We start from the raw sequence: 25,574 nt of genomic DNA, 5'->3' as shown, positions 1-25,574 counted from the left end.
GGGCCGTGCTGTAATGGGCCTGTGCCGGGCCGGGCCGGGCGGCCCATTTGGCCAACTATAGTGGCACCTCTATCGCCATACCACCCTAAATGACATCCTTCACCCAACTCCCATCTCAATCTTTTCTTGCATCTCTCAGAACAATATGACAGGTAAAATTCTAAATGAGGTTTTCTTATCCAGTATCTTAAGAAGTTCAAGCTTCCCAAAACATACTACTTGGGCAAATTCCTTTCCTTCAGAGCTTGGTCTCCTAACAAAATTGCAAAATCTGTAGGACGATATCAGAGCTTGCAAAATTTTATATTGGGCAGAATCTTCTACATGATCCTATACCTTCTACGATGAAAAGTTGTCAGGCCTTAAAGACCTAGACCTTTCATACAATAACGTATCTAGGACCATTTCAGAATTTCTTGGTACCTTTTCTGGTCTCACATACCTAGACCTTTCATTCAACAACTTGATAGGTCAAGTTCAGATGCTGAGATATTATATAATACAACTATTTTATCTATTACTGTTAACTACGCTCTCCGTAATAGTATTCTAACATTGAGTTTTCCACCATGCCCAAGACGACAATCAATGAAGGAGTATGATTTTCTAAACTTCACGGTAGCCTTGTCAGTATCTCTTATCATCATCATATCATATATCACTATTGGAAACAACGATATGACGGAGGACGATCACACATCCAATAGATGCCAAGAGTCAACTAGCAAAAGTTTCTTATGTTGATTTCTCTAGAGCAACAAATGGGCTCTCCACCACAAATCTTATTAGTGAGGGAAGGTTTGGTTTAGTGTACATGAGAAATATGAGCTTTGGGAATAAAATATTGTAGCGGTGAAGATACTCAAACTCTAGGAGAGGGAGCATCCCACAGTTTCTTGCAGAATTTGAAGATTTTAAGATATCTTCAGCATTAGAATCTTGTGAAGATCTTAACAGGTTGGTCAACTATAGATCCCAGACAACAAGATTTTAAAGGTCTAATTTTTAGTTTTCTACCAAATGGCAATCTGGATAAATAGCTGCATGTTAACACTGATGAGCACGGTGGTCAAAAAGTTTTAACACTTTGTCAAAGGCTCACAGATGTAGATCTGAAGTAGAGTATTTTAATGGTTTCAAGCTAAAGCCAGTTGTTCATTGTAATCTTAAGCCTAGCAATATCATTCTAGACAGTGATATGGTAGCTCGTGTTGGAGATTTCGGCTTTTCAAGGTTCATAAATCTCCAAGATACAAATTGATTTCAATCATCTGGATGGAATACACGTTGGGGGACCCTTGGTGGACCCTTGGTGGTTGCCGCTCTAGGTGTGTACATTTATCATATGCTAGATTGTTATTAAACATTTGATCACCTTTGTGCATCTATATACAATTACGTTACCAATTGTATTCAAGTAACTATGATTCCACAATAACAGTTCATCCTTTCTTGCCTTAGGTACATTGTATAGTATTTTACATCCTTTTAGTACATTGAGATCTTTTGAAATATATAAACCATTTGAGACCTTTGTGTTGACCTGTTGTGACATTCCCATTTTCATAAATCATGTATTGTCCATTGTCTTCTTTCACATTAGGTTTAGAGATAACTGAAATTTTGATATTTAATCTAAGTTATGACCTTTGTGGAACCATATATACGCAAAGTATGGAATCGGCAATAAAGTTACTACTTATGGAGATGTTTATAGTTATGGAATACTTTCACTAGAGATGTTTACAAGAAGTTCTATAGAAAAAAATTTTTGAGGAAGAATTCAACCTTCATAGTTTTGTGACTTTGTCGCGGCAGGATTTCCGAAGTTGAGGATTTAGCTGACCAGAATCTCATTCCACCAAGTGAAGAAACAGAGGGGATCAAAGTTTACCTCCTGAATAAAATTTGAAGTCTATTTACTCCCTTAAACTATTTTAATTGATCCAATCTACCCCTAATAAAATTTATCTTTTTGTTTATCCTCGTACAATTTAAGTTTTAAGTTCAAATTTTAAATATTTACTTTTTTCATAAATAAGATATATTGCAGCACCCATAACTCTTTGATTGAAGAAATTCAATATTTTAAGCATCGTGGTGTTGATTGAAATGTTTGTTATGCCACTATAGTAACTAAGAATGCTGATTAAGATCTAAGAATCTTTTTAGAAAATAAAGTATGGTTTTGAATAGGAAGTACAATAATTAAACACAAGAGTTTCAATTTAACATATGATCATATGAAGCTTGTTGCAAACTAATAAGATGAAATTTGTAAAGCTAGATCCATTTAGTCAGATACATGGGTTCATAAGAATTACCATAACTGAAACTAATATTTTGACTAAACACATTCTGAGGATATACTGTGGTTTGATGCAAATAAAACTATGGATAATGTATATAGAGCAATTGGTAATGATTATAACCCGCTAGATAAAGGTTGCAGAGTATCTATATGAGTATTACATTTGAAAAATGAACAAAGAGAGAGCAAAGATAAACAATATTAATTAGAGGTGAGTTATAAGTTTATTCACGAACTTCTAATAGTTAGATATTCTAAGATTCTTGCCCAAACTTCTAATATTTATATATTCTAAAATTCAATCATATCTACGCATACGGCTTGAAACATAATTTTCAAATAAAGGATGTTTTATTAATTTTAGATTTTTTTTGAGAAACACAGTACAGACGCTCACATACACGCACGCACATTCATCTATATGAATACTGCATGCAACCCTACCCCTATGAGCACCTCTGAGAGACTGAGCCGGTAGATCCTCGAGATTGATGAAGTCACTATATACGCTTCGCTGTCGACAGACACATTGCCTACCACTAGAAGAATAGGGCCGGTTAAATCCTGGAATAAATCAGAAAAATACGAGCACCCGTGCTAAGTCTAGGACTCAGATCCGGGTAGACAGGTTCCATCACAAGGGAACCTCACTAGCTGAGCTACGCTCAGTTCGCTTATTAATCTTAGATAATCACATCAAGGTGATTAAATCATACCAAGACCACTCCTAGCCAACCTAAACAGCTTGACATCATATGTCATGCCTTAGTAAAACTAAAGATAACTTAATTTTCAATTCCATGCACCGCGACACTTTGAGCCATGAGAGAGGCTCTCCAAAAATAATGCCTTCAACAAGGAAATGACCCGCTCGCACACTATTATTGTCATGGTTCAACCAGTTAAAATCAGAGTATGAGACTATAAATATATTTTTGTCTTAGATAGCGAGTTCTTTGAACTCCAAACTGTGGCTTCAATAAGGCCATTATCGGGAGTCAAGAAAAATAGCAAGCAACCTAGAAAATATAATAATAAAGACAATGCACCCATGTATACATCCACAAAATCGGCTAGCAGTTCATCCATCCACAAAACCTTTTCTCCTCTCGCTTTCTCTCCAGCACCCAATCCAGCACCTCAACCAATAATAGCAAGAACATGACCGACACACAAGCTCAGCACCCGCAGCTTACCTCGGTCATTCCCCACAGAGCTAAATTAAGTTCTTGCATGCGGCTCGCCTCCCTCCTCGCATCACCGCTCCCTAATTTTACCACCACCTCGGTCGATCCCCTGCGAGCAGTTTGTTATATAATCCTCCCCGTTCCTCGACGCAACGACCGAGCAATGGCGCTCACCGTCCTACCTTCATATACCTAGCAGTTCGATCACTGCATAGAAAGATAAAGGTAGGAGGAAGCGCAGTGTGTTGATTACCGTGGAGGAGATCTTGGAGTTATTTTATTAGTTAAAAGAAGATAACCATGGAGGCGGGCTTCCAATGGAGCAGACCGGGCTCCTTGGTCCTGTACGTCGCCGTCGTCGTCCTGTGCGCGGCCGTGTCGGAGGCCAACATCGGCGAGTTCGACGACTACTGGCGGCAGCGCAAGCTCATGGCGGACGCCGCCGCGGAGGCCACCTACAGGCACGACCCGGTGGAGGTCGTCAACCAACTCAACCACGCCGTCCACAGGCAAGGCCATCATCGATCAGTCTTGTTGGATCGAGATCAGGGGCACGCACGCACGCATGCATGCAAAATTATTGTTAGACGAATTGAAGCTGATCATGGATAGATGTGTGTGTGGTGGTGGGGGTGCAGATCGGTTGAGAAGGAGGAGATCAGCGCGAGGAGGGAGATGATGGCGCAGAAGAAGAAGGGCAACAAGTACAAAGGGCCGTGCCTGGCGACGAACCCGATCGACCGGTGCTGGCGGTGCCGGCAGGACTGGGCGACGGACCGGAAGCGGCTGGCGCGGTGCGCGCGGGGGTTCGGGCGGAACACCACCGGCGGGCTGGCCGGCAAGTTCTACGTGGTGACGGACGGCACCGACGACGACGTGGTGAACCCGCGGGTGGGCACGCTGCGGTGGGGCGTCATCCAGTACGAGCCGCTGTGGATCACCTTCGGCAAGACGATGATCATCTCGCTCAAGGAGGAGCTCATCATCCGCGGCGACAAGACCCTCGACGGCCGCGGCGTGCAGGTGCGCATCGCCAACGGCTCGCAGCTAACGGTGCAGTTCGCCAACAACGTCATCATCCACAACATCCACATCCACGACCTCGTCTCCTCCAACAAGAACGGCGGCAACATCCGGGACTCGCCGGACCACTTCGGCTGGCGCACCGTCTCCGACGGCGACGGCATCACCGTCTTCGGGTCCACCAACGTGTGGCTGGACCACCTCTCCCTCTCCAACTGCCAGGACGGGCTCATCGACGTCATCGCCAAGTCCACCGGCGTCACCATCTCCAACTGCCACATGACCAACCACAACGACGTCATGCTCTTCAGCTCCAGCGACAGCCACCCGGAGGACCAGATCATGCAGATCACGGTCGCCTTCAACCACTTCGGCAGAGGACTCGTGCAGAGGATGCCCAGGTACATACGCGCGTGTCTCTCTTTGATTCCTTAATTCTCTAGCCTAGCTCATCCATGGCGACCATGCACACGATGCAAATTGAAGAAGCAAATTTGTTGCTGCAGATGCCGGTGGGGATTCTTCCACGTGGTGAACAACGACTACACGCACTGGCTCATGTACGCCATCGGCGGCAGCAAGGCCCCAACCATCATCAGCCAGGGCAACCGGTACATCGCGCCGCCCAACCTCGCGGCCAAGCAGGTCACCAAGCAGCACGACGCGCCGGAGTCGGTGTGGAAGAACTGGGTGTGGCACTCGGAGGACGACCTCTTCATGGAGGGCGCCTACTTCACCGTCACCGGCGGCCAGATCAACAGACAGTTTAACAAGAAGAACCTCATCAAGCCCAAGCCCGGCTCCTACGTCACCAGGCTCACGCGTTTTAGCGGCTCCCTCGACTGCAGGCCCGGCAAGCCCTGCTAGAGTGAGCCTAGATCAGATCGGCAGCGACGAAGAGGCGGTGGCGGACGCATTGCTAGTAGTTTTGTAAGATTTAATTTCGTCACGCAAATTAATTAAAGTGAATTCTTATATGTACTAGAACAGTTAAGAAATCTGTGGGGTCAAATTCAGACGACCCTATAGGTTGTACGAACGAACGTGCATTCGCCACTCGCCATGTAAGAAAGAGTTGGAGGCGAAAGTGGGCGTTGCAAGTTAAGAGGGCGATGAAAAACCATTGTTTGTATGTAGGGCTGACTTGTTGCTGGAGAGGGAGGAGTCCTCGTCATGACCAAGACCATGCATATATGTGCGAAGGGCCCGAAATCAATTTGTTGTCCTTTATGCCAAAATATACTTCTTTTAGAACAGAGCTCTGTTCACCTCAACTTTCGATACCGGTGGTGTTGAACATGAAAAATGTAGAATGAAGTCCGCACGCCATCATTATACATGTAGCGATGTTGAGAGGTTATGATTCAGTAATAATTACCTATTATTCAACAGATCTAGTGCCACAAAGTGTACCCACAAAAATAATTCAAAAAAGCCCGCTTCATATTCATCTCTCTTGAGGTATTCAACAACACTTCTCACCCTCGCACCCCGCGTCGCCTGGGGCGACGCAGGGGCGATTTTGCCTCGCCACCCGAGCCCCTCCACAGGCCACCTCCAGCCGCCGCCGCCGCCTGCCGGGTGGCGGCAGCGGCTTGCGGCTGGGCCGAAACCGGTTCAGTTTGCTCTCCTCCTTCCCTCCTCTTTTGCTTTTTCCTCACCTTCGCAAACCTTGACGCCGCCGCTGTCTCTTGCCGCCACCGGCCTCCGGCCGCCGCCCTGAGGGGCTGCTGGGCGTCCCTTCACCGGATCCGGGTCCCCCGGGGTGGATCTGGTCGGGGCGCCCCTTCTTCGGCTTCGTTGGCTGCCGGTCGTGGGAGCCGCCACCGCGTGGGGCTTGCTGAGCGTCCCTTTGCCGCTTCCGGGTCTCCCGGGGGCAGATCTGGTTGGGGTGCCCCTCCTTTGGCTTCGCCGCCTGCCGATTGGGGGCGCGGGCGCCGCCGCCCGTGCCATCGGCGCCTCGGTGCTGGGCCGATCGCCCCAAGCGCTGGTGTCCTCTCGCCGCCTGGTTAGGGATGAGGCGCGGTGCGCCACCGCCACCCTAGTTCTGCATCCCTTGTCCCCTCGCCCCCTTTCGTCGGTTGGTATGGAGGGGACATGCTTGGGTGCGCCTCGGCTGCCATGCCTTGGCCCTATCAGGGGGCTTGGCGGGGGTGCCCTGCGACGTGATGCCGTGGTGGCCCTTTGGTGACACCCGACCGTTGCTTCGGCTCTAGGGAGGGAACAGGGTGTAGGCGAAAACCTTTGGCCCGCTTGCAGGCCAATAACGACGACACCCTTGGGCGTCGTTTACCTTCTTGAAGGCGTCATTCCTTCCCCCTCTTCCCTCAACTCCGGCGAGCTTTCCGAGTAAAAACCTTGACCACGTTGGCCGGACAACGACGGCGCCAATGGTGCCACCCCCTCCCTTGAGGCGTCGTCTTGGAAGCTCTGCTGGATGTCGTGGACGGGTCGTTGCTAGGCTCCGGCCCGTTCGCCGGGTCCTGGCGGTGGTCGTCGGCTCTACTCGACTTCTGCGCCTGTCTTCGCTTAATGTCGTCCACCTCATCCGGGTTGCGCTGGTCGACGTCTGGCGGATGCTTTGACGCCTCTCTTCGTTGGCGGATGCTTTGCCATCATCGTTGTCGTGGTTGGTGCTCGCTTCGGTTCGCCACCATGGTTTTGTTGGTCGGTGGATGCTTTGCTACTAATGTTGTTTAGGAGACCTTTGCACCCCTGGCGATGTTGGTATCTTTTAGCAGGTTCAGTTAGGTGGTCGTTTCTTGGTTTGTCGGGTTGAGTGTGTTTCCTTCCCCGTTGTTTTTGTTGCTCTTGTTGGAGTTAAGGTCGCCCGCCACTAGCTTGGTGATGCTCTGTAACTCCCTTAATAGCCTCTTCCTATTAAGGTTTGTACCGGTTGTATTCCTTTTCTCTTAATGAAATATATGCCCAGGCATGTTCAAAAAAATATTTATCTCTCTTTCTCTCACTGACTTGCCTTGCTCTTATTGCTGAGCTTGATGGTAGTGTGCTTAGCACATGAGATCCTGTTACTCCTTACAATCTGGTCTATGTTGTTGGAGTTCCGCATGACGCCTTAATCCCACCTCTGTGTTTAAGGAATAGTTTATAATAGTATCGATCGATTGCCATGCGTGTGGTGAGTTATTTATAATACTCGGGGGTCGCTATTCTCTTCTACTGAGCAAGCATTCCTTTCATAATTTAGTATTTTTGACCTCTTTCTTTTCATCACATTTGCAAAAAAGGAAAAGTTTAGTATTTTAGTACCAAGATGAGTCGGTGTGGTATGTTCCGTGCCGTTTATTGGATGAATATGAATTTAGAAAATCCAAATTATCCATATATGTATCCGATTTTAATATGGAGGTTAAATACAATTTGCAATATTTTACTTTATCTAATTTTATATCTGTATTCAAAAAATACAGAATATCCAACATTATCATATCTGCAAAGAAAAAGTACCCAGTGAAACTATCTCAAACTTATCTATGTAACTAATTGCTAATGATGTGCACCATTTAAACTATTCAAAAGCTATCTAATGAAAAATGACTAATAATATTAATTCTAATATTACTAATGTATATAAAGATTAAATTTAATTAAGTTCATTTTATTTATTTAATAATGATTTTTTATAAGTGTCAATTTAATTTTTTATTTAGTAACAGAATCATTTTTATATGGGTTAATTATTAAGTATTTTAAATATTTATTTACTCTATATTTTCATTTATTTTGATATATTTAATTATTTAAAATTATCCATTGATAAGTATGTTATTTATTAGCTATCTTATGTACATGTGCTTTATGCTCCTCCTTTTACTCTCCATTTGTGTACTGTATCCGATCCGAATACGAACTATCTATCTTATATTCGTATCAGCCATATTCGAATTGAAATATAATAGTACTAGCTGAATCTAACTTTATGCGTATTTGATTTGAATCCATCCTGAATTTATACGTCTCCAAGTTGCCAATGGAATCACAGACGCGACCCTCCAAAGATCTCTACCACAGAAGATCCTGATCGCAGACCCCTGCACTTCCTCAGTCTCCCCTCCCATCTCAGATCGATCTCAACTCTGAACCCCCGACTGAACCTCCGCCTCTCCGTCCGACCGGCCGGCGACCATGGCTCGACCTCCCTCCCAAATCCTACCCCTCCTCGTCCTCCCCCTTGTCTCGCTCTTCGCCCCCGCCACCGCGGCCGCGTTCTCGGGCCTTGATGCCTTCCTCGCGTCGGCGGCGGCGCGCGACCCGTCCGCCGGCAACGACACCTTCGCCGCCCTCCCCGCCGGCCTCCGCCGCGCGCTCTCCGCCCCGACCCCGCTCCTCCCCTCCCGCCTCCTCTCTCTCACCGCCGCCGTCCCCATCCACGTCCGCCTCGCGGGGGCCTCCTTCCCGGCCTCCTCCGGGCGGTCCCTCCCCTCCCTCGTCAACGCCGCCGTCTCCTCCGCCCCCTTCCTCTCCAGCCGCCGCCCGCACCGCCTCGCGGTCTCCCACACCCTCCAACTTGACGTCACCGGCCCCGCCGCGGCGTCCAAGCTCGCCAACGCCGCCGGCAACGCCGTCCGCGCGCACCTCGACAAATCCCCCGCGCCCTTCCACACCAACGCGCTCTCCGGCGTTCCCTACTCGCTCGTCGACGACCTCGTCGCGGGGGACTACCGCGCGCTCGCTGGCTCCGGCCCCGCTGAGGCCATCTACATCTACTTGCTCGACCTCGGCCCGCAGCCGCGCCAGTACGCCTACACTGCGGCCGCCTCCGGCACCGACGCCTCCTCTCCCGGGTATTCCCGCTGCCTTGGTCCCGTGTGGACAGGCAAGGATCGGTACATTTGGATCGACCTTGGTGCCGGCCCGGTGAACTATGGCCCGTCGCTCTCTGGCGATGGTGTGCTCCCCCGTGGTGAGTTCCACCCTCTTGCCACCCTTCACGGTCGGCCCAAGTCGGAGAAAGCTCTCCTCGCTGATCTGGCATCGCTGGTGCTCAGTGCTTACAAGTCTTTATTAGTGCCGTCGCTCAGAATTCCAGTGCATTATGAGAACTCTTTGCTTATTCGATTCGTTCACATCCATGGGGACCGGAAGGAACCAGAGGGGCTTGATTTCCGTGTAATTGAGCAGTCGATTCGAGATGGGAATCTATCTTATAGTGGGCAGAGCTTGAAATTTGATTTGCACACGGTCAGGTACTCTGAATGCCCAATTTGCTCATTTGCAATTGCCCGGTCAACAAATTCATTTACATCGAGGTTCCTGTTTGAAAATTACACACTGATAGTGAATGAGTACTTGGATTCCAAGCGGTTGAGGCAGGTGCTGTCTGACTCGTCGGATGAGATACATCGTCGGGCTGGGATTCATGACAATGATGAACATGACAAGGTGGTGACAGTTTTTGTGTTTGATTTGGATTATGATAAACTTTTGCCACTGGATAGGTACCACCAGGCAGTGGCATTCGGGGATATGGTGGTTGCTGTGAGGACGAGGAGCTCACAAACTGTAAGTGACTACACCTGTAATGGTCGACATGTGCTTACAATGACTAGAAACCTTGAGCGCCCAATCATTGGCTCAGTTCTGCAGAGCATGTGGGGGGTTTCACCCACACATCAGTCATGGAGCCCTGAGCATAATGCTACAGTTGTTGATTACACTTGGAGCACTGGGCATACACCATTTGGTCCTTTTTCAGAGACCAAATCACTGTCTTTTGTGCAGAAAGACGCAGCTCGTAGGAATGTTCTTCTTACCACCCTGAACTACACAATCACTAGTACAATTTATGTTTTGGAGTCAATGGCAGCGCATGGTGGGGAGAACATACTTCTTAGAAAGAAAAGGCATGTTGAATTCATTCAGAGGTGGAATTTGCTCACATATAAATTGGACAAGGTGGTTTCAGCCATGTCACGCTTGGACTATGAGAAGGCAATGTACCTTTTGAGATCTTCGGACCATGATCTGTATGAACTTCACTCATTGGTGTACCAGGCGTCCCAGGAGCTTGAGGCTACACTGGTTTGCTTCAAAGATCCACCATTCCCTTGGGTCTCAGTTTCCATGTCTGGAGTGTTTGTTTTTGGTTTCTTTTATGTGTACTCGAAAAGGGATAAATTATTTAGGAGCAAAAGGAAACAGTTTTGAGTTCTGATAGCATTTTAGTTCATGGATACTGTCTGAATCGTTTGAGCCTTGATAATACCATAGTTTGACAGCACCCAGGAAGTTGCATCCCTACACATTACACTGAGCTGTAACAAGGTTGCATCTTGTTTCAAGAAGATGAGTTTACTTGTATGAGATATACTGGATTCTTTCGAGGGAAGTAATACTTCCACTTGTGTTGTAAGTTCCATGTGCCTGATTTTGTCCTTGATACATATTGTTGATCTAGAATTTTCAGAATTTATTTTAGATTGTGGATTCTCATGTTTCCGTTCATAGTCATCGTATGGATAACCTTGCTAGATGTTATGCTCATGTCTAGTTTCAGAATGCCTGCCAACAGTAATACTAGATGCTACAAAGCGTTGGTGCTCTGTACGTCGTTTTTTTAATTCTGATGTTTGTCTGACAGAATGATTTTCTAATCATACGACATTTTAAACTACAAGGAGTATGTTTAAGTTAATTATTGGCTAGTGCCTTTAGAGGTTGTGTCAGAAAAGTAGTGGATACATTAGGTGATTGTTTTAGCTACCTTCATATGATTCATTTGAAATGGCAATCAGTGATCATAATGTGGAACATCTAATTCAATCAGTTCTTTAGTATGCAGTAGCTTTTGATGTTTTACTTTTTTGCTAACCCTTCATTCTGTTGCTACTTTAAATGACATATTAGCCCCAGGGTATGCTGGTTCACCCCATTCACAGAATTTTCTGCATCTGTTCTTTATGGGCTTCAACTCACGCCCTACTACCATTTTTTTAAAATAAATTATATTAACTCGTCTATCAACATTGTAGGCTATTTAGCATTTTAGTATTGTTCCTAAAAGAAACCAGAAAAGGGGGAGCCTTTTCATGAAAAGATATCTGTTAAAGGAAAAAAAAACCATAAGCATGAATTGTTTTGAAGTTGTGTTCTGAAGTCCAACTCTGGAATTTGGAGTAGCAAGTTGTTGTCAGAAGGTCCCTTTTCTAGAGTAGTTGACTGGAAAGTCGCATTGACCCCATACTGGAGCACACGTAGAGGAGCCAGACCAAATTGCAGCTTTCCTTTCTTGGAGGATAAATGGCAGTGATAGATCGTCCTTTCTAAATACAGGTATTGCAGTGGGAGCGGGCTAGAGAAACAGCGGACTGCTGCTGCTAGAAGTGGAAATAACTGCTGGGGCAAGATTCCAAATAGGATGCAAACTTGTTGGAGCAACCAAAATGGCTGTGATCTGGACAGAAACTTTCCCTCCCGATCGACTGGCTTCACCGATACTCCCTCCGTTTTTTTGTTAGATGTCGTATTCAGCTTCGGTGCACAGACCAAGGAGACTACTCTCTCGTGAGTTAATCATTCTCGGTAAACGCTCTCTCCGATTAATGACACATAGGTTTCCCCACGCATGCGAGCTGCGCAACAACGCAAACCAATCACACTTATTTATGCTAGGCTCTCACCAGCGTGGCATGGCCAAGGGCCAATAGGGACGTGCATGCAGCAGCACCCTCTAATTCCATGCCTCTTCCATTAAAGCACTTCAGAGACTAGACAGAACCACGACATCCTTTTGTGATGTTTAGCAAAAAACCAAATACGACATCTACTGAAAAACAGAGGGAGTATTTTACAAACGAGACGGTGGGAGTGAAATACATTTCTTCCTCCAGTGCTCCGGTCCAGATTCAGATCTGACCCCCTCCCTTGATGTCTTCGGCGAGCTTGCCGGTGGTGAGAGGGAAGGGGCCATCTCCATAGCTTCCTGGCCTACAGACTACGGTATAGCAGTTTTCCTTTGCAGGAGGTGCTTGGATGCGTAACAAGTTTGGATCCGGTAACTAAACTTTAATCCCGTCACATCAAATGTTTGGATATCAACTAGGAGTATTAAACATAAACTGATTATAAAATCAATTGCATAAATGAAGGCTAATTCACAAGACGAATCTATTAAGTCTAATTAATCTATCATTACCACATGTTTACTGTAGTACAACATTGTCAAATCATGGATTAATTAGATTTAATGGATTCGTCTCGTGAATTAGCCTCCATCTATGCAATTAGTTTTATAATTACGTCTATATTTAGTACTTCTAATTAGTGTCCAAATATCCGACGTGACAGGGGTGATCCAAACAGCCCCTAGGTAGAGGACCTAATGCTTCGTCATCGCTCCCATGGTCATTGTCTTCGTCAGCATCCTTGTTGTCGCTCCCATGGTCATTGTCTTCGTCAGCATCCTTGTTGTCGCAAGTCGACCAATGGATCGATGGGGTGAGCAATAAAATGAAATCCCTCCCCCCTGTGTGATTTTAGATTAGAATAGAGAGTACAAATACACCACATGTGATTAAATTCAATAGAAATAGAGTAAAGATTACAATCTCAAACTGTGTGTTCAAATTACTAAAACATGGAAAAGTAAAACAAAAACTATTTACACCAATATTACCATAACCACCAAAATTCTATATATACTACTAAGGAATAATTTCATATTTGGTCCCTCGACTCTTTAGTCTCTCTTATTTTGACTTCTAACTCCAATACTGTGTAGTATGGGTTCCCCAACTTTCAATTCCGTTTAATTTTGGCCCGATCTGTAACATCGGTTTGTGGCTGATGTGGCAGCAGTTTTTTAATTATAAAAATACTTCATCACATCTACAAATTTATTAAAAAATCCTAATGATATTTTTTGACCAAAGGAATCCTAAAAAATAATTCGAGCTTGTGAAACAAGTTCTACAAACTTCAAATACAGTATTTTTTGACCAAACCAAGTTAGACAATAGTAGCTACGTTCTCCTATGAATATTCAGCAAAGCAGTAGCTCCTGGAGTTTACTTGTGATATGCAGATGGACCAAAGTCAGAGGAACCGTTTCCTTCTCCAGCAGCAAATTGACCGTACTGATTCTCTATTTCACACGTATGAACTGAACATTTTATTTCCTTTGGTGTCCAGCGGCAAATAGTCACGAAATAGCCAGTGTCTATCAACAAATCCAACATTGAACAATATCTTGATGACATATGCCATCATGTTTGTACCACTGTGTCCTAGAGCAAATTTACCTAGATTGAACAAATTTATTAACCGTGCCAGAAATCAAGTGTCTCAGTAGCTGAGCTTCCATTGCAGGCTACATACATACCTTAAGCCACTAGCTAGAATCAAACACGAGCTACTTTTATTGATTTAGCTGGGTGAGGATTGACCTGGGTTCATCCAAGCCTGGCTAGTACCAATCACTAGCCCAGGCCATTAGCGTCTGCCGACCCATGATCCATGATGAACTGAATAAGGACAAAGCCACCAACAATAGTTGGATGATCCGTTGTTTCCATGTGCCTATCTAGCAATCAGTCCAGTACATCGAAATTTGATAGTTTGGTTTCAGAATAAAATCTGTGATTAACCATTATCAGTGACTAGTAAATAATGTTGATATGTGACCCAGGATCTATCGCTGTTAGCATTGTTAAAGGACACTGCAGTGTACTGCAGCACTGGAGATCGGATATTTTGCATTCCAGGTCCGGTTGCCCACATTCAAACCTGAGATGAACTTTGCTGCTTCCCACCCATAAAATTTTAATTTCTCGCGACTAGACTTTAATAGCAACAACATATATAGCAAATATGTAATATCAGAACATGAACGTTCAGTTTTCTAAAAAATGACCCAGTACAGCAAAATCATTTACTCCAATAAGTGGCAGCGCATACACCCTGAAATACTACAAATTACTAGGGTCCTTTATCTGAAATTTAAATCTAAACTTGAATTTGATCTATTCCACAGATCTAGAAACTATGCCGGACAACATTGGGATTTTATCGTTGCCCAAGAAGTATCATGGGTCCGGCGTACCGTCCCTAGGATCTTGCAGTGGGTCAGGATCACGCCGCGGCACTTCACCTGGACCAAGAGGTTGAGCTGCAACACCATCGGAGCAGCTAATTAATCAAATTCATAAGATAATATACAGCATGGAGTAGATAGTGAAGATCTTAAATTTGCATGCTAACTAGTACTTCCTCTGTTCCAAATTATTAGTTGTTTTGATTTTTCTAGATTCATAGGTTTTGCTATGCATCTAGATATAATATATATGTAAACGTATATTAAAAAGTATGAATCTAAAAAAGCTAAAACAGCTAATAATTTAGGACTGAGGGAGTAGTAACTAAAAAAACTAACCAATCAAAATAAAATAGCTGATTGTTGGCTCCTGCCGCCTAAAATTTGCATGCTAACTCAAGAGCGTTGCATGTACAATCTCAAGATAGAAGACTAGTTTAGAACGATTAAAGCAAGGCACCATCTGGCACCACCGATGAGATGGGCTTACATAAGAATCCGCAAGGAAAGTAATAAGCATCACCCACTAGTTACTTGATTCCATCCTTACCTTCTTGTGGATCACATGGACAATCGCCAGAAGGTGGGTATGCTGGTGGCTCAACGGCAGGAGAAGCCTGAGGATCGCAGCCTGCGGGCTTATCGGCTGGAGCTGCAGGAGGATCGTCATAGCATTCGTGAGACTCGATTTCATGGTACAGGAAGAGTGCAGCAGTAAGGCAAGTGGCCTACCTTTTGGCGCATGTGAACAATCGCCTTGGGTTGAGGCTGCCGGAGGCTTAGCGGTCGTCACGGCCGGAGGATCGCCGGCGCAAGTGGCCATCGGAGAGGTGGGATACCTGTTAACAAGTGCCATTCTGAAGGTGCGCAAAACCCCGCCGTGGTTTAACCTCTTGAAGAGAACAAGTGCCATTTTTTAGCGCAATGCAATGCTAGCTGAAAGGTGTTCTACTGCATTGGGTCCAGCAGACCGGTTGCCTACAAGGGGTATTTATGCATTTGGATGCCAATATCTCAAGGGCCATGACCGGGTCCGATTGTCGGCAAGCCAGCAGGCTACTTGCTCCGGCGACTCTGGACTTTCCTGAGAGGAATGCATGCGTTCATATCAATCTCATGTGGAGTCTGACTTCGGTACGGTGAAGTCAGATTGCAGCTAGTCATGAGGGCGACGTATGCAGAGGAAGGCTGGTGCAGTCTCTGTCTGAAAATCTCTATAGACCCAGTATCAAAATTCAAAAACCCACAATCCATCGAACCAACTCGCAGGTTCAGAATACTGAACTGCAGTTTGCATTGCTTGTTTTGTGAAAATTTTAGCAGTGCCTAAACTATTTCAGATAGATCGCATTCTTGTCGATCTCTGTCGCCGGCGAGTCGAAGAACCTTGATTCGCCGAGATGAAGGTGTGCGTTCAAATCAATCGCCATTCAGAGGGCGACTGACCAGTCAAGTAGCGTGCTGCTGACCGCGTCCATTCAACGGGTCTACAAAGGCAAGTGGGAGGGGCTCTCACAGTCTCTGTCGTATTCTGAATGTCTGAACCTCAGATACCAAATATCTTCGCACCAACGTATGCAGGTTCATAGAATCATAGTAATGCAAGTGGGACCAAAATTCGGCTCCCCGTTTGTCCTATAATAGTTAAAAAAAGTTTAATCCTTTAACTAAGTGGATTATTCATGCTATTGTTTATAGTAAGCTTCAAAATTTGCATTTTTTTTCAGAAACAACAATTTTTTTGAAGTAGGTAGGATCATATAACTGTTTTGATAACGATCTAGCAAATAGTAAGATTCCAGTTAAGATGGGATTGGTCTGGTCCTTCTTGGATTGTAGTTATAAAGTGGAAGATAACGTCTAGATTAACCTGATTTGATACGAGTTGTAATTTTTCTAGTAACATGGCAGCTGAGTTTCTAAGAAAAATTAGCAAAGCATGGAAATGTGGATAACCTCGATGTTATTTTGAAAATAAAAGGTTTAATTAAGTGGCCGCAGAGCGTATGTAGCAGAGGTATTAGCTTTAGGGAGATCATCAAAAGTTGAGGTAATGAAGGCTGCAACCAGAGCACTTGCTTGGAAAGGGTAATTTATGCGTTTAGATGAAAAAAAGGCTAGTAAAGCTACCTGTGCCATGGTTGTGAATCGAAGAACCACGTGCTGTCATACTGTGGTTAGTCAACTTTTCAGTTAATGCAACGCTTGCAGAGGTTAGTGGCAGGGGCAGACCTAGCTCAAAAATGAGTGGTGGCCTGATACTACCTTTAAAACTTCACGAAACAAAGCATATGTCCACTGAAAAATAGGAAGCTGAGTGGTGGCCTGGACCCCGCTGAGCTCAACGTAAGTCTGCCCCTGGTTAGTGGGATCACAATCCATGTCAATTGCGGTTTCAAGTCTAAACCCTGCAGTGTTTGATTTCTTAGCAACAAATATATTAAACTAAAGAAATGTGAACATTTAGCTGAAGTTTATCCAAATTGCTTGGTTAGTTTATCCAAGTTCTCATGCAGATCTGAGATCTGAATTAAAAAATGTGAAAACATAATTGAGTCATTTTACATGGTTCTACGGCTCTATATTGAACTTTCCCGTGGCTGAAGTAAAATACTGAAACTTTTCTTTTGTACAAATTTGCCTTTTATACTAGATGTTTCTTATGCTAATTTGTTCTGGAGTCATTTGTAATGTTGGTTTTGCTGTCCTAGATGAAGGCTGTTCTATTTCGCCCCCCAAGAAAATTCTTCATCTCCAAGAAAAATTCGGGGTTATTCAAAGAGAGTCTTGATAGAGGCAAACGCCTCTGCCAGAGCACCGAGGTCAGCATTTGCCGCATGTACCTTCCAGTGAACTAACAAGTTCTTAAAAAAAGAAGAAAAAAACAAGTTCTCCTTTATTTTGTCTTGCACATTGAAAGTAGATTTCACACAAAACCTTCCTAGTAGTACAAGTGTAAATATTCGTCGACCATGTTGTAAGCTTGTAGACCATTTGTAGCCATTGACTAAGAGAGACTTAATTTCGTTAACAGTATTTAAAACAATGACACATTTTATACGATTACCGTACTGAATAATTTTTTAAATATTCAAATATTTACCAGTTTGCCACTAATAGGCGTTCAATAACTAAGTTGAAGGGAGGTTTGTTTCGCTTAAAAATATAGCTTCAAGTCTATGACATAATTTATACTCCACAAATTGCATTTCGCAGACGTTTTGAAATGTTAAATTTTTCTCCTATTCAGTTGTTCCTATAATTTTCTACCAGCCTGTGAGGGTTGATCGACAAGGATCATTAGTGTGGGATTGACTGATGACATATCGGTAACATATTCAATGATCTTATAAATCTGTCCATGAAAGTCATCTCAGAACTTGGCGTTGGTTAGCCAGGGTTGTTTTTATTTGACAATTTACGTGACCCAATTATAAGAATTGTCTAAGCAATGCTCGGGTCCAACGCTAGCTTTCAATATGAAACAGGAAAAAGAAGGCCAATTATCGCATTATCGCTGCATAAGTAAATTTTCTGATAGCTTTCAATATGAATCGGAGAATGTCAATAGCATGCACAACTTAATAATGGATCCAATTGCTAAACATTTATGCCAATAACTTTTTTTTACAATAACATAAATCTGCAACATCGTAGTAATAATGGTTACATAGTAACATATGCCAAACGGTATGGTCTCTTATGTGATGATACTCAAATTCCAAATTTGATGGACTTTGGAACACAATTTTGCCAAATAGCACTGTCGGGATTACTGGACCCTAAGACTGGTCATGATTCGAGCTCAGCTCACAACATTTCATGGGTCACGAAGATATGCGTTAGGGTTATGACGGTTCTCACTATCTGGATCCGGATCTGGAACTGCAACATTGACGATCAACTAATTAGATTTATAATAAATCAACAAAAAAGGAAAAATAAATATATGTGCTGCATCTTGAAGGAGTGAAGGAGATAATTTGGAGTGCAATTTGAAGAATTGTTCATTTGGCTTAAGTCTTGGCTTAAATTTTCACGATTATTATGAGATTCACATGTACTTGACGATTGCATTGCATCCCTCCTAGTTATATATAACATGGTGTAAAATGCAATTGTGAATGTGTCATGTTCAGTAATTATATATATACACGTATGGTGCCGGAAATAATTAAGCAGCTTTTGAGTAGTGACTCTCCATAAGAATTTATATTTCATAATCTTTATATTTACAAGTAAATAACGATTCTCGTAAACAACTAAATTTTATTATCAAACTAGTCAGTAGTACAATCATGATGATCGAGCCTTTACCTGCCGGAGGTGTGACGGGTTGAACTGCCGGAGGATCACCTCCTGCTCCAGGAGTAGCCGGAGGACCGCTGCTGCCTGGAGTGGCTGGAGGTGTAATGGCCGGTGTGGCTGGAGAATTGCTGACTGATGAAGGGGGCAGCTGAACGGGGGAGTTGTTATCAAGTGCCATCAGCTCTAGGGAGAACGCAAGCTGAAGGGTGGGCGCGACTGTCTTCAGGGAGGTTGCTTGCAAGGGTATATATGCAATTGGATGACAGAAAAGGAAAAGCATCATTTGACCCACCTACCTGGCCTGGGAACCGAAGAGTTACGCGCTTTCATAACTTCATTCAGAAGGCGGGGTGTGCGTTTACATCATGGCAGTATCAATGTCATTGGAAAGTTTTGCAGATGAATACATTCTCTTCAGTCAAAGTTTTCGGCAGGTGGACGGGTCAATGGCAGCTTGCAAAGGTTGGTGGCCAACCGGAATCTCAGTCTGCTGTCTGAAGATTGAAATGTCAAATTTCTTGGTGCAGGTTCAGGATAATGCAAGCAACACTTGGCACTGGTTCATCAGGGTTTCTGTTAGTCCTATTCTTTTTTTTCTGAAATCAATTTATGTGAAAGCTGATAAAGTTGGTTTATCAGGATAGTTTGTGAAAATTTTGACTAGATAAAGTTGGTTTTAGTATCCAGATCAAAATACTATCATGGTTATTCTTTCTGTGGACTGATAGTTTAAGTTTTGTTTCCTGACTATGTCCTGTACTGACTGAACAAGATCATAAGGCATACCCGGAAGTAGCTGTTTTATTTACAAACGAGATGGTCCACATATTCCAGCTCCAATATTGTCGACCTTCCAAGCAACTCAATTTCCAGACACCCTCCTGAAAACAACGTGCATTTTTATACGGCACAGCTAAAAGTCAATACTTAACAACTACACCTAAAGAATTCAGGAACCAACAGTGTGAATGAAACCAGCGAAGTTGAATACCAAAAGCATGCGTTCATGCATCTTCCTAGTTCCTACCTTACGTTGGACTAGAAGATGCTGTGCACTATGTAGAGCAGCAAGGAGCTACGGCTGCCCCATATATAAGTAGACTCCAGTAAAGGACAATTTGGATAAACAGCAATGGCCTCTTTGGGCATCTTGTCACCATGTCTTGTTTGGCTTCTTTGTTTCATCACCTTCCTTGGCAGCCTACCAGAGGCCACCTGCAGTGAAAGAGAAAATGACCAACAAGCACTCCTCTGCTTCAAGTCCCAGCTATCTGCTCCAGCTGATGTTTTTGCCACATGGAGCAATGCATCCTTGGAGTTTTGCAGCTGGCACGGGATCACTTGCAGCCAACGGTCTCCTCGCCGTGTTATTGTGCTGGATCTCGCATCAGAAGGAATCACAGGTACCATATCGCCTTGTATTGCAAATCTCACATCTCTTACAAGGTTGCAACTGTCAAACAATAGCTTCCACGGGAGCATACCATCAGAGCTTGGACTACTCAGCGAACTCAGCAGTCTGAACTTAAGCATGAACTCTCTTGAAGGTAACATCCCTTCTGAGCTTTCTTCATGTTCCCAACTTCAAATCCTTGGATTGTGGAACAATTCTCTTCGTGGTGAGATCCCATTTGGCCTTAGTCAATGCATCCATCTTCAGGAGATCAACCTTAGCAACAACAATCTAGAAGGAAGCATTCCCTCTACTTTTGGTACTCTTCCAGAGCTGCGAATACTAGTTCTCGCTAGCAACAAGCTTAGTGGTGCCATACCGCCCTCTTTGGGCAGCAGCCTTTCTCTCAAATACGTTGATCTTGGGAGAAATGCTATCACTGGAGGGATTCCAGAGTCCTTGGCTAGCTGTTCATCTCTCCAAGTACTTAGGCTCATGAGAAACAGTCTTAGTGGAGAACTCCCAGGGGCTCTCTTCAACTCCTCATCACTTATTGCCATTTGTCTCCAAGAAAACAAATTTGTTGGTTCTATACCATCTGTTACTGCAACCTATCCCTTAGTAAAACATCTTCATTTGGGTGGGAACTCTCTCTCAGGAACAATACCAGCCTCATTAGGGAATTTTTCTTCCCTACTTGACCTTCGTCTTACACGAAATAATTTAGTCGGGAGCATTCCTGAGAGCATAGGCTATTTGCCTACATTAAGTTTACTGAACTTGAATTTAAACAACTTGTCTGGGCCAGTACCACCCTCTCTCTTCAATATGTCCTCCTTAACAACTCTTGCTATGGCAAACAATTCACTCAACGGAAGATTGCCATCCCACATCGGCTATACACTACCAAAAATTCAGATACTAATCCTCACGTCAAACAAGTTTGATGGTCCAATTCCAGATTCTCTACTCAATGCCTTCCACATGAAATGGCTTTACCTAAGAGGAAACATGCTAACTGGGCCAGTGCCATTCTTTGGATCATTGCCAAATTTGGAAGAACTAGATCTGTCATATAACATGCTAGATGCAGGAGACTGGGATTTTGTCTCTTCACTCTCAAATTGCTCCAGATTGACAAGACTGGATCTGGCTGGGAACAATTTCCAAGGGGAATTGCCAAGTTCTATTGGCAATCTTTCTCGTAGTCTCAAGGTATTGAGGCTAAGGGACAACAAAATTTCTGGGCACATACCACCCGAGATGGGCAATCTCAAGAACCTCAATGAATTGTACATGGATTACAATCGCTTCACTGGTAGTATACCACCAACAATTGGGAATCTGAAAAGTTTGGTGGTTCTAGCTGGGGCACAAAACAGATTCTCAGGCACAATCCCTGATGCTATTGGCAACCTTGTTCAGCTGACAGATCTGAAATTGGATGCCAACAACTTGAGTGGCAGGATACCTGCAAGTTTAGGACGTTGTACTCAACTCCAAATACTCAATCTTGCTCACAATGCACTAGATGGTAGTATACCAAGAGTAATCCTCAAAATTTCTTCTCTTTCTCAAGAATTTGACTTGTCACACAACTACTTGTCTGGAGCAATACCAGAGGAAATTGGCAATCTCATCAATTTGAATAAACTTAGCATCTCAAACAACATGTTGTCTGGCAACATCCCGTCCGCTCTTGGCCAGTGTTTGCTTCTGGAATATCTTAAGATGCAAAACAACTTATTTGCAGGAAGCATTCCACAATCTTTTGCAGAACTGAGAGGAATGAAAGAGTTGGATATTTCTCGGAACAATTTGTCTGGAAAAATACCAGAGTTCTTCACGTCCTTGAATTCTCTCCATTACCTCAATTTATCCTTCAACAATTTTGATGGAGCAGTTCCAAGAGGCGGTATTTTTGCCAATGCTAGTGCAGTGTCAATCGAAGGAAATGATCAGCTGTGCTCTAGCGTTCTAACAGGAGGTATCCCTCTTTGTTCAGCACTGGGTGATGACAGGAAAAGCAAGCACACTTATTTGGTTCTAGTTGCCAAGATAGTAATACCAGTTGTTATAATCATACTGTTTTGTCTTGCCGCATTTTTGGGGAGGAAGAGAATGCAGGCACAAGCACATTTGCAACAACTCAATAAGAACATTACATATGACGACATCGTAAAGGCAACAGATATGTTCTCTTCTACTAACTTAATTGGCTCAGGTTCATTTGGAAAGGTTTACAAGGGTAGCATGGGGCTTCACAAAGATCAAGTGGCCATCAAGATTTTTAACCTCAACATATATGGAGCACATAGGAGCTTCCTTGCAGAATGTGAAGCCCTCAGAAATGCCAGGCATCGAAATATTGTAAAAATCATTACTTTATGCTCTTCAGTGGATCCTACTGGGGCTGATTTCAAGGCCATAGTTTTCCCTTATATGCTGAATGGGAACCTAGACATGTGGCTAAATCAGAGGGCGCATGAACATAGTCAAAGAAACATTCTGACTTTAAGTCAAAGAATCAATGTAGCATTGGATTTAGCAAATGCAATGGATTATCTTCACAACCAATGTGCGTCTCCATTAATACACTGTGACCTGAAGCCAAGCAATATTCTTTTGGACCATGGGATGGTGGCATATGTCAGTGACTTTGGCCTAGCAAGGTTTCAGTGTACTAAATCAAGTACCCATAAAGATAGTTCAGCAACTTTGCCTGGCCTAAAAGGGTCCATCGGATATATCCCACCAGGTGAGTTAATCTTTAATTTAAGTTCTCTTTTTCTGTTTGTTCTTTACAGAATTGAACAAAAGCTCATTTCATGAAAATTGTAAATATATATGCAGAGTATGGCATGAGCCAAGACATATCAACCAAGGGTGATGTTTATAGTTTCGGAGTGCTCCTGCTGGAAATGATGACAGGTTGTCGTCCCACTGATGAAAAATTCAGTAATGGTACGAACCTGCATGAGTTTGTTGACAGAGCATTCCCAAAGAACATCAATGAGGTTGTTGATCCTACCATGCTACAAGATGACATCAGCGCAAACAATGTTCTACAGAATTGCATAATTCCCTTGGTCAAAATAGGACTGTCCTGTTCCATGACATCACCCAAAGAGCGGCCTGGAATGGACAAAGTTTCTACAGAAATCCTTGCGATCAAGAATATGTTCTCAAGCATACATGAACATGATCAATCGAAATAGGGGACGGATAGTGCCTAGATCTAGTGATTTAACTGTACATCACTAATGTACTATGTGATGCTTTCGCATCTCCTTTCGGATTCTGTATAGTTAATCAAACTTGCATTCATCTGCAGAAATTACCCATTGTTTGGGAGTAGCCGTTCATGTTGATTTTTTTTCTTTTGATTTATTGTGTTGTGAATTCGTAGAATCTCATCTCAATCAGACGCTCTATATCAAGATCAAATTGGTCATGTAATGGCCCTAACGGGTTCCTAGCAATGCTTCTAGAAACCAATATTGGGTCAGAATCGGGAACTAACCTAGAACTATGGGGAGCAACTCCAACACCAAATTGCGACCTACTCTGCACGGAGTAAGTTACAGGAATACCTGGCACTAGTCGCAGAACCGTAGCTCCCGCATAGAGCGCGTGCTGCTTGGAGCAGAGGGAAGCTCTCTGCCACACGCACCGCGTGCCGTCGCAGCTATCTCAGGGCGCCAAGACTGCCCCGTGTGGCCGTGTCCTGTAGCGTGGCGCAAGCAGCGCGGCACAGTTGCCGCGATGGCGGGTATTTGGAACTTGGAAGCCGCACAATAAGGGGATTTTTTTTAAAACAATCCACAGGGGAGCTGCCGATTATATTAAAAGTTTGAAAAAACTACGGAGCAACAAAACTATTCAACTCAACTCGTCCAGTGGATTGGAACGTCAACGCGGGTAAGCACTCAAAGCTACCTTGAAAGATCCGACTGGTTGGATTGAGACGTCAACACGATGGAACCGCTCCACTGGACAATGGAGGCAGAAACAAGCCTACCACCGTAGCTAACAACCTTATTTCGCTCATGTAGTCGCCGTCAAGGCACAGCCCCGTACCGATAAGAAAACGAAAGAAACAGACCGTATCGTACCCAGAAGGCCACCGCCATGCGGGACTCATCGTTATAGTGCCGTTGCAACATCACACACCATCCGACAGGGTGAAACCACTAAATTCGAACCTCATGCAGGCTGCCTCGCAGTCGCCACCGCGATAACACAATGAGCGGGGGCCTCGCCACATCCGTCGTTGGACTCCACCTCGCTCTCGTCGCCTCGTAGAAGACACCACACGCGGAGGCCTCGCCACGTCCGCTACAGTACTCCGTGTAGCCGATCCGTTTATTATATCGCCATCAGGACGAAGAATAATGTTACCCCGTTTCCCAAGGTCCCCATCAAAACCGCCGAACAAGGCCCACATGACGATATCATATCGTTGTACCACCCAGGCACGCAACCTCCGCCACCGTGCCCGGTCTCCTTGCCCCGCGCCGAGGGAGCCCCCGGTCGTCTTGTGGGAGCGACACGGGGGTTTAGATAGATTCACTACTTTTTTTTTTGAGACAATAGAATCAGGGGATCGTGACTTTTTAAATGAACCGACGGAGCTGCAGAGGCATTGAAGGGTTCTTGATCCAACCTACCCCTGCCAGCGCTTATCACATCTCCATCCTCATCACGAATGATAAATCCCCATCCACCTGCACCTGTTTCATATGAATAAGCGCCATCACAGTTTGTCTTCAGAGTCTCTGCTTTGGGCTTTTCCCATTTACACGTGGTATTGCATTTTTCTAGCTCTCCTGCACAAAAACATCTCGTGTGCGAACACTTCAACTGCCTGGCCTAAGCATGTGATTACCTTGCTCTGGATTTTTATGTCCAAATTTATAATCTGCTCGACCACCTCCCTTGCTGTTTGGATCTGAGCAAACTGAATTCGAGTATATTCAATTGATTCTAAATCTTTGACAAATTTGCACTTGAAGAACAGGTGCCCTCCATCCTAATCTACTCGGTTGCAAATTAAGTGGACATTTAGTGTAAATCTGCATTCCTCTCCTCTGCTGATTCATTCGCAATGCAAGGGTATCATGTGCAAGATGCCACAAGAAGTGCTTCATTTTATTAGGGCAGCGCAATTGCCAAATTGTACGCCGCAAGGTATCACCTTCCTGCTGGCCAGCCGTGGTTGATGCTCCACTCTCTTTTTATTTCTTTTCCAATCTTCTCAGCAAACCTTTGCATTCTCCTTGCGACAATCCTTTATCCTAG

The 25,574-nt window shown here is 44.3% G+C and overlaps 3 protein-coding genes and 1 long non-coding RNA gene across 10 annotated transcripts; 3 read left to right on the top strand and 1 right to left on the bottom strand.

Annotated features, from left to right (window-relative positions):
- Nucleotides 1-3,567: 3,567 nt before the first annotated feature.
- LOC112889947 (pectate lyase-like) lies at nt 3,568-5,623 on the top strand. Of its 2 annotated transcripts, XM_025956752.1 has the most exons (4): nt 3,568-3,723; nt 3,825-4,007; nt 4,137-4,922; nt 5,028-5,623. In XM_025956752.1, exons 2-4 carry the CDS (start codon nt 3,928-3,930, stop codon nt 5,386-5,388), a joined length of 1,227 nt encoding a protein of 408 aa, XP_025812537.1. In that variant the 5' UTR covers nt 3,568-3,723; nt 3,825-3,927; the 3' UTR covers nt 5,389-5,623. The 2 variants fall into 2 exon arrangements, with proteins under 2 accessions (XP_025812537.1, XP_025812536.1); XM_025956751.1 differs by having other exon boundaries at nt 3,568-4,007.
- A 2,934-nt stretch (nt 5,624-8,557) lies between these two features.
- LOC112890977 lies at nt 8,558-10,959 on the top strand. Its single transcript, XM_025957863.1, has one exon. The coding sequence runs from the start codon at nt 8,668-8,670 to the stop codon at nt 10,687-10,689; it is 2,022 nt and encodes a 673-aa protein (XP_025813648.1). The 5' UTR covers nt 8,558-8,667; the 3' UTR covers nt 10,690-10,959.
- A 3,362-nt stretch (nt 10,960-14,321) lies between these two features.
- LOC112889004 lies at nt 14,322-24,000 on the bottom strand. 5 transcript variants are annotated; one of them, XR_003227977.1, is made up of 7 exons: nt 23,867-24,000; nt 19,667-19,761; nt 19,177-19,374; nt 18,890-19,079; nt 15,305-18,457; nt 15,123-15,224; nt 14,322-14,647 (listed from the first exon to the last, which is right to left on the bottom strand). It is a non-coding gene; the product is annotated as an uncharacterized LOC112889004 (long non-coding RNA). The 5 variants fall into 5 exon arrangements; XR_003227978.1 differs by lacking the exon at nt 23,867-24,000 and adding an exon at nt 19,908-20,294 and having other exon boundaries at nt 19,173-19,374; XR_003227976.1 differs by lacking the exon at nt 23,867-24,000 and adding an exon at nt 19,908-20,294.
- On the top strand, nt 20,006-23,610 carry LOC112889003 (putative receptor-like protein kinase At3g47110). 2 transcript variants are annotated; one of them, XM_025955463.1, is made up of 3 exons: nt 20,006-20,427; nt 22,027-23,031; nt 23,127-23,610. In XM_025955463.1, exons 1-3 carry the CDS (start codon nt 20,013-20,015, stop codon nt 23,489-23,491), a joined length of 1,785 nt encoding a protein of 594 aa, XP_025811248.1. In that variant the 5' UTR covers nt 20,006-20,012; the 3' UTR covers nt 23,492-23,610. The 2 variants fall into 2 exon arrangements, with proteins under 2 accessions (XP_025811248.1, XP_025811247.1); XM_025955462.1 differs by having other exon boundaries at nt 20,006-23,031.
- Nucleotides 24,001-25,574: the final 1,574 nt, after the last annotated feature.

Source organism: Panicum hallii, chromosome 4 (assembly GCF_002211085.1).
Source record: "Panicum hallii strain FIL2 chromosome 4, PHallii_v3.1, whole genome shotgun sequence".
Taxonomy (NCBI): Eukaryota; Viridiplantae; Streptophyta; class Magnoliopsida; order Poales; family Poaceae; genus Panicum; species Panicum hallii.
Note: the sequence above shows the minus strand (reverse complement) of the source record. Positions and strands in the feature narration are given on the sequence as shown.